At 32.0% G+C, this 9423-nt stretch overlaps 1 protein-coding gene across 4 annotated transcripts in view; it reads right to left on the bottom strand.

The window, feature by feature from the left end:
* Positions 1-1249: 1249 nt before the first annotated feature.
* The window catches only part of LOC144965345 (uncharacterized), a 56020-nt gene continuing 47846 nt past the window's right edge, over positions 1250-9423 (bottom strand). For 2 of the 4 annotated variants that reach the window (XM_078900589.1, XM_078900590.1), the window contains 3 exons: positions 8995-9025; positions 6673-6834; positions 2924-3206 (listed from right to left, as the gene is read on the bottom strand). In XM_078900589.1, the coding sequence (XP_078756715.1) occupies positions 3072-3206; positions 6673-6834; positions 8995-9025 (328 nt within the window). In that variant the 3' untranslated portion in view covers positions 2924-3071. Of the gene's footprint in view, positions 3207-6672; positions 6835-8994; positions 9026-9423 lie in introns of all 4 variants that reach the window. The other 2 variants (XM_078900592.1, XM_078900591.1) reach the window with 2 other exon arrangements.

Here is a 9423-nt window from a genome sequence, read left to right as displayed (position 1 = left end):
TAATTCCTGATTTGATATTTTACAAAATCAATTGACATATTGCATAAATTTAATTAATTCAAATTTTAGAATGATAGATTTACAAAATAAAAAATAGTGAATCCTTTTTATTTTCCTAAAGGACAAGCAGGTCATGGCTATACTTATGTCATGGATGCATCTACTGATTTAATTACATATATAGACCCACTGCATAGAAGATGTTTAATGATATACTGCAACTAAAGAATTATAGATATTGTGTGGTCCCAGAATATTTTTGAAATAGAAGAAATAAAATATTAGGATAAGTCAGAGTAGAAAATAGTTTTGAAAGGGAAGGGGAAGGGGCATTGGTGGCAAGAGAGACATAACACACCACCCTTCTTTCAAGTATCGACAAACCACTGTTTAAGTCCATCATTCTTTATCTGATTCCATGGGTGTCATTAAGATTAATCAAACAGTTTCGCAGGTATATAGTCTTCTTGTGTGTTAAAGGGCAACAATAATATTCATTGTATTAAAAAATGCCTTGACAATATAACAAATGTCAATTTAATCAATGTTGCTTAAATGAATTGCATATATTTTGATGTCTCATAGCCATATAGATGACAGAGCAACTGTTACCGCAAATTGTAACCATAAGTAAAAAGATTGTTGTACCTAGTATTTCAAAAACAGAATACAAATCACATTTCTTTTCTGAAAATAGGGTTTAGGAAAGTTCATCTAGCGTAACAAAACTTTCTTAATTAGAGCAATAAATTGAATAAGAAGTCAAATGTAGAAGCTTATTTAAGAAACAAATTCAAATGATAAGGATGATTCAGAGTCCATATCATGTCATCCAACTTCATCAATGTTTCACTTTTCAAGAGTCAATTAGCAACATTTCTAAGTTGGCCGGAGTAAGTATAGGGTATATTAAACAGCTGATAGAGGAGAGATCTGTAAACTAGATAAATGTTTCAATATTTTTCAAATGCATAATCGAAACACCGGTATATACATTTTACATACATGTAAGTTAATATTAATGTCAAAAGGCACTATTTCAATTATATAAGCAGTCATAGTAAGGTATAGAGAAAAAAGTCAACGTTGAAATCATATCACAGTAAGCATTGAGACAGAGATAAATTATACCATGATAAATAAGATTTTGGCTATTTGTTTTGCGGCAGTTTAATATGGTAGCATGATATATAAATAACGTTAAAATTTAAATTTTTTGGCAGGTTATTTTCTTTCTGTTTGGCTTTCATTTTGGCAGTCGAAATGTAAAAAGATTGTAAATAAAAAATATAAAGTAGACGTAAAAAAAACTCAATGAGTTTAGGCCTTAGAATGTGTGAGGAAAATTAAAATTCCACGTTTTATTTTGTTTCTGTTTTTGTTTTTGAATTAATTTATTTTAGAAACTTTAACTGACATTCAACAAGATCTCAGAGACAACAATATTAGTCCCATTAAACCTATTGGCAAAAGTCCATTATACTCATCTTAATCTTGGAGTCTGTCAAAATATTCCTCACGTTGTCACACATTAGAGAATTAGGAGCAGTTTCTTCACTGAATTAATAATGCTTTGAATTAAATGAGGCAGTGTGGCACAATGGTATGGTCTTTGCTTTGTACCCAAAAGTTTGACTCCTCAACACGCTGTGTGGACTTGAGTAAGTCATCTCTAACTCACTAATAATCATTTTAATAGGAAAGTAAGGCAGTGTTTACCAATACAGTCATTCGAAAATCCTAATATAAAGAAGAAATGTTGGCTGCCATTTTACGAGATAAAATAAGGTTAAAGAGTTATAAAAAAAAAAGAAGATATATAGACATGGATAAAAATAGGGTAATGGGTTTATCCAGAGGTGAAGTTAAATTTAATGGGGTATCAGCCCCTGACAACATTGCTTAAATTTATCAATTATATCAAATTTTACATATTTTTTTTCCATTTAACATGAAGCTCCTTGTCTGAAACAGATATTCAATAGGGTTTGTCCAATATGTAGGTCAATGTTCTAAGTCATTGAGATAACTGGTAATGTTACTTATTTCTTCTTTGTCATCTTTATTTTTTAAAGAATTGAGTAGACATGGTTATCTTTTTACCGTAGGGTAGCAGATGATCAGTGAAAAAACAATGTCTGACATGGAATCAAACTCAGTCATTTCACCTTAGAAGAAGATTTGCTAAGTTGTTTTTAAGGGTTTTACTGCGCTTGCAACACATTTAGGTTATATCAGCGCCAGTAAAAAGGAAGAAAATGGGATAGTAAAAAGTTCTAGAATTACAAATAAAGCACCCAAGAAAAAGTAAGACATAGGGGAACTGGGAACAAATAGGGATCAGATGTAGATTCCAAGAGCACACTATCAAAGTACTTAGTTTGATACCACCACCTATAAGTCTCATCCGGACAAATGACCTCACAAACCCATACTGCAAAGCCCTGCCCTCTTTTGTCTTTAATAGGGTGGTGAAACACTACTGTAACGTTAAACTCTGCCCAGTCTCGATTCTTCAACCTGTCATAATATCACCCATGATCAAATTTGATAATGAGATTTTATTTGATTGATTTCTTAAATTCGCCACTTTTTGGGTTTTTAATAATCAAGAAACCAAATAATCAAGAAAACAATTATATAACTTCTCCTCAGAAATTACAAAGGTCAATTCATAATGAAGAGATTAAAGAAAATGAATACCTATCATGGATTTTTTTTTATTTATGGAAATTATTCAAATAAATTTCACCTGATAATTAAATTATAAATTTACTACTCTGTTAAAACTGATATTAAAAAATAACATAAGGGCTAAAATATTTATTGATGAAACGTATTCTCTCAACAAGTAAGAAGAAAAACAGGAAGCTGATTTTTTTAAAAAAACGTCTCATATAGTTTCCCGTGAAAATTACAGCCTATGTGGTCTATCATTTTTTTTCCCCATTAATTTACTATGATATTAATCATGACACCCTAATAACAGTGATATATTATGATGAAAAGAAAATGAAATAGTGTCTTAGAAAAATGTCTCAGGTCTTTTCTTGAGCTGTGTCTTGCTCCGTTTAGATGGAATGGCTGCTTTTACTCTTTCTACTGCTGTGCTGGGATGGTTGTGTCGGCGATATCGTTTTGATGAAAATGTTGGGCTCTGATCCATGCTCATAGTTTTCAAAGGGGGCAAGCGGACAGCTAGTCACCTGTTCACAAGAAAATTGATTTATTTGATTGGAATTATCTCGCAAACTTTAGCTCTAAGTTTTACTGAAATGACACTGTTTTAAAAACAAATAATAATTTTTATTTCATTGAAAGACATTTCAAGTTTTGAAGTTTAAGGTGAATTATCGACAGAAATTAGTGAGCTTAACTCACTTAATCCTACAGATTTTTGCTACTTGCCAAAATTGGAAAAAAAATGTATTAAAAATGAGCATGTACATAGATAGTTTTATTCAACTACCATTAACATGTAAAAACTAAAAACATTAGCTTTGATAATACGCCTATAATTTGTCTCAGAAAAAAATGTAATAAATAAGCATGGAGTAAAAGTAACCCGGGTAAACTACGGATATAGTCAGTGTTAGGGTTGAGTGAGTTAAATGGCACTGAGTTTTTAAGTTGGTTATCAATACGACTGAATAAAACAGCCTTTGAGCACCAAAAAAATTGCAAGTGTATTCCATGAGATTAAAAGTCACAATCTTCTGATCCAATTATTGAGTGAATCATCACTAGTGCAATCTTGATAAGAAATTGTAAAAATTAGAGAGTTGTTCCAAAATTGGTATAAATGATGGAGGAGAGATCTGGCTCACAAAAAGAAAAGCATGATATTTGCTAGGGAAAAAAAAATAAATAATTATTTGATACATTTAAAAAATAAATGTCTATTCAGTTGGAATCTTCAATTACTGTCGAAAGTTAAAAAACCGAAAGTGTCCTTATTTACATAAAGATAGCAATATACATTGTAAACCATTCATAAAAACTGTTCAAGACATCTACCAGAAAGACATTCATAGATATATTTCCTTGACTGAAATATTGATTTTACCATAAACTGTACGTGTCTTTTCTGTTGAAAGGTTTACACTCTAGTGCCACAAGAGTCATTTACCTCTGTTCAGAGGGCATTTTTAACAAGCATATTATGTGAAAGCATATTGAGGCTAATTGGTACAGTCAAGTAGTGAGAGTTTGTTGAAAAACAGAACAGGAAGTCAAACACCCAACCAACCAATAGTAGTGATTCTTCAAACAGACACAAGCAAATATTCAAACATACTGGGTTTCCAATAATGCAACAGTTTTTTTTAAATTACAAAGGGATTATTTGGCCAAATTACGCTATAATTCTAAGAAGTTGTTCTGGCTAATATTGCTTATTTTTGTCTTAAATTTTTCGCATTTTACCATTACTAACTGAACTGTGTGACTACAAAAATTCTTAAAGTCAACCAAAGAGCGCACTAAATAATATTCTTCCTTACCCGTAAGCCATATGATATCAAGAAAAATGAGATGGACAATAAACTGCTGATATAGTAGGTGACATAACATTATTTGAGAATGTAAATAAGGTAACTTAACAGTAGTCATTTTAACGTCTTTGCACTGGACTAGCCTTAATGATGGGAAACTTAACAATAGCCGAAAAAATCCAAGCATTGGTATGAGTTAAAATTTTGTTCAAGCCTTTGTACATTTTAATTGGTCTAAATCTACAATAAACAGGCTTTTACTAAAAGCTAATCAGGGTACAGTAGAAGATCTTAATAGAAGGGGGTTGAACGAAAGACTGCTAAAGAGGATGATGAAGTCATCAGTAATCTCTTGAGAAAATGTTCTTGTCAACTCATGTGCACAACAATTGAGGCCACTGTATTTATTTTTTTTTCACTAAAATGCATTGTTGAATCTTGATCAAAATTATAATGTATGTCCCCACTTGGCCCATGTTAACAACAACTTTCAGCAAAAGCAAGAACTTCTTCTTCTTCTTTTTCTACTTTTACTTGCAGTCCATCTTGGTGTATTGACGTTATAACTTGGCCAAAAGTGAGTCTAAAGCATACGTGCAACAGGTTGAAGCACCATATGGACAAATGAAATAAAAATTTTAATTTAAACAATTTAGCCATTGTCCTGGTTTAGGAGAGGAGAGTTATACCTAAAACAAGAGAGTCAAAACTTATACTGTCGAAGAGAATTTGAGTAAGAGCCTCTATTACTCTGAACTGGTAGAACCATACATGTCACTCATAGGCAGTCTTAAATGTAAAGTTCTGATTTGTGTAGTCGCCATTTCTAGGTTGAATATGTCTTCAATCTTTCAAAATGACTTACATTCATTAAGTATTAATTACCATATATCATCAAATTCTTCTTTTACAACTCTTTGAAACGGTGCGAATAAAATATTTAAAAATAAAATGACAACATACATCAGAAGACGGGTTGAAAAGCATTGCATTATTTCTGATGCCAGGTATAGTTTCTCAATTTATGAAAGAAAAACAGAATATTATCTGGAAATCCTTCAGTGCTTTTTAAGCATTCTTGGTAATTATGTGGGGATAAAAGAAAAAAGAGCAATAGTAGTTTTACAAGACACTGCCACTCCAAATTACTCTAACCGGTAACAAATTTGTTGCATTATTTCTTAGGCAAGAGAGTAACTAGACCTATAAATGAGCTCTATAAAAATTGACTGAGACTGAGACTGAAACTGAACCTTACTGAAACTCTTCGTATCGTATCAGAAAAATTCAAAGAATCAAGATGAATAGTAAACAGCAAGCTCACTTGAGCAAAACAATGGCAGAAAACTAATTTACGTGGGAATTAATTAGGCTACTTACAATTGTTTCTTATAATTAGGTACCCACATCAGTGAAGAAACGGTCAACCAGTTTGTTTACAACGTGAGGCAATCGAGATGTGCTTGTAGCAATCATATAACTTTCAATTTGAAGGTGTCTTCATAACGCACTTCCGGCATTCGCATTTAACTTTTTAATACTTTTAGGTTCTGCCAAGTAAATGTGGTCAATTTTGGCTTAGACGAAATAGTGAAATTTATCGCTCAGCTGCTCAGTTAAAATTAGCTACCATTGGGATCACGACAGGTTTGGAAAGTGAAAAGATAATTTCACGAAGGCTGTGTGAAAATACACTGGGGTGTGTTCAGACACGGCAATTCTAAGAAGCGTCGCTTAGCCGTGGTAATATATCCATCGTAAATATAAACGGCCCTTGAGCTATGCGTAGCGCTGTGGAACATTCCTAATTACTTCACGGTCATTCGACTACGATTCATGAATTATTTCTTTCTTCTTCATTTCTTTCTTTCCTTTTTAAAAATATTTGAATTTGATGAATTGACTGATTTCAGTTAATTGACTGAGAATTTACAGGTCTACAGTAACCTAATCTTTGCATATTTAAAAATTCAACTTAAGTTCCCTAAAAAAAAAAGTTTAATTTGATCAAAAGCTTTTAGCTCTATTCTCAATTTGCATTTATGATAATTTACAATACTGAAAATATTGTATCAAAAACAAAATCATTAAAAATAATATCTCAAACAGGAGTTGGGAGTACCCAAAAAGAATTCTTAAAAAGTATTAAATTACACTTAGAAATCATTGCACTATTTACCTGCTTGGTGAATTCATTGCTCCAATGGAGGAAGGAGTGTGTAGGGGTGGGGATGAATCTGTGGATCTTGCTGAGTTTACACTCACAGAACTTGTCAAGGACAGCGTAGACTTTGGGGTTGATTTTTTGTTTACTGCGCGGGGTGGTGGCACTGCATGTAAACTAAACAAAAACATTTTTAAGTTAAAAGTTTTGGTAAAACACCATTGTCAACACAAAATCGATAACTTAAGAGGCAGCTCCTTTACCCAAAAGACCATTTTGTGAAAGAATTATATATACTTTATGTCATGGCACATGTGATGGCGTCGATAAAACTTTGAAGATATAGAAAAATAATCTCAGGTGTCTCCTTTAAGATGTGAATTCGTAAGGATCCAAAAATAAGCTACTCACCACTATCTAAACAGCTTACTTTTGTCCAGAGAGGCAGTTTTAATTTCATGGAAGTTATTGATTTTTTCATATCGTTTTCTTTTTGTCAGATTTTTAATCATAAGTGAAATATAATTTGTGTAAATTTTGCAATACTCTTTACTACAGAAAAAAAAAATTAAAGAAAAGAAAAGAAATACCTGGGAGGGGGCCAACAAAAAGTTTCAGTTTCTTACAGTCTGGCAGTTTAACCAAATAAATTATATCTGTTTTCAATCTTCAAATTAATTCAGCACTTATTTCTGCCAGTGTACTAGAGAGCTGTTGTTGTGCTTCTTATATAGTACATGGTTGGCAACCGACTATAGGGATTAAGGATTGTAAAGCGCTTTGAGCATTGTAATGGAAATGCATGAAAATCATCTTTTTTTTCTTCATCATTCTACATAATAATTCGCTTAAAAACTACAATTCATAAAATAATATCATTACATTTTAGACCCTATGCAGTGATTTCCCAATATCAACAATCTATGATAAATTATGAAATCAAATTGAGTAATTTTAATGTACACTAAAGTGACTAAATGCAAGGTGATTTGACTATTGTAATTGAAATGCATGGAAATCCATCTTTTTTTCTATTTTTTTTTGTCATGTTAAATAATAATCCCCTTAAAAACTACAATTCGTAAACTAATTTAATTACATTTTAGACCCTATTACGGTGATTTCCCCAATATCAACAAGCTACAATAAATTGTGAAGTGAAATTGAGTAAATCTATAGACCCTATTATGGTGATTTCCCCAATATCAACAAGCTACAATAAATTGTGAAGTGAAATTGAGTAAATCTGTAGACCCTATTACGGTGATTTCCCCAATATTAACAAGCTACAATAAATTGTGAAGTGAAATTGAGTAAATCTGTAGACCCTATTACGGTGATTTCCCCAATATCAACAAGCTACAATAAATTGTGAAGTGAAATTGAGTAAATCTGATATAAATTAAAGTGACTCAAAATTTACAACTTAAACAAAATGATAAACCAAACAAAAACAAATTGCAAAACGTAACATAGGGTAATGGCATGTGACTTACTTTTCAACAACTTATCGGGTGGTCAAAAAAAAACGTAGGGGAGGGAGGGTCTCCTAAACTATACTAACTTCAAAATAATTGATGGGGGTGAAAATGATCAACTATTATAGAAGAAAATCCAATAAATATGCTCAAAGCTCTTTACAAGAGGTCCTTACCCAACAGCAATGCTTAACATGTAGGACGAGACATGACGCCTACGAGACGATATTACATTTTTTTTCTGACAGAGATAAGACTGCTAACGGCCAGTTGCTCATTTTAAACCCGAGATTGGTGAGAGAATGTAAACAAGAGTCCCTTCTCCAAGGACTCATCTATGCACCGCTCAGAGTGGGACTCAAACTCAGGACCTTCCAATCCAAAGGCGAGTGTCATACTAGAAAAGCACATGGCTGCACAATAGCATGTGTTGAAACAATCTTTAAAATGCTTTTATCATGATTTATCAAACTGTATCACACAAGAGTATTTTTTTCAAAACATATTCCAAAGATATGTATCAGAGATCTATACATTTTGAAAAACGAAGTTTAAACTTCTTTCCACTTTTGTTTTTCATCTGCATTGTGTTTTGCGGGGGGGGGGGGGGGGGGGGGGGGGAGGTTGTTTGTTTGTTTGTGGGGTTTTTTTTGCTTTGTTTTGTTTTATTTCTTAAACTGCTGTTTATTTATCTTCTTTTTTTTTTTTTGACCACCGGATTCTTTTATCCTGCAGAAGTTATAAAGATAATTTAAAAATTGTAACATTGAATATAAGTGATGAAAACATATTGTAATTAAGAGTGAGTCTTAAAGTCAAAATCTATAATTCACAAAAACACAGAGAACAAGGGTCATACCAATTTTAGAATTGCTTCAAGATTTGCTAGGCTTCAACAGAAAAAATAAAGAAATTTCAGTCAAACGTTGCTTTTTGTTTGTTTTTTTTAATCATTAAAATTACTCAATGTCACACAAAAAAGCAAACTTTACATCAATATCCCATTTAACTCAGGTGAAAATGAAAATGAGGGCCAGGTTCCATACAAAGATCTGCAATTTCAAAGTACCTTATACAAAAAGATGACTAAGTGATAAGTAAACAGTATAAAAATCAAAAATAAAACATTTGTAGAGTGGATTACATTATATATAGGGTGCGAGAATAAAAATGATCAAAAGTTGAGACAACCAAACCCCCCAAAAATGCACTAAAAACAAGTCTATGAAATGATCTATGCATGTATTACACTACTCTGTAACGTTTTCAGGAAAGACAAAAATCTACT

Source organism: Berghia stephanieae, chromosome 2, assembly GCF_034508935.2.
Source record: "Berghia stephanieae isolate SIO BIC M18660-M18661 chromosome 2, UCSD_Bste_1.3, whole genome shotgun sequence".
In the NCBI taxonomy this organism is placed as follows: Eukaryota; Metazoa; Mollusca; class Gastropoda; order Nudibranchia; family Aeolidiidae; genus Berghia; species Berghia stephanieae.
Note: the sequence above shows the minus strand (reverse complement) of the source record. Positions and strands in the feature narration are given on the sequence as shown.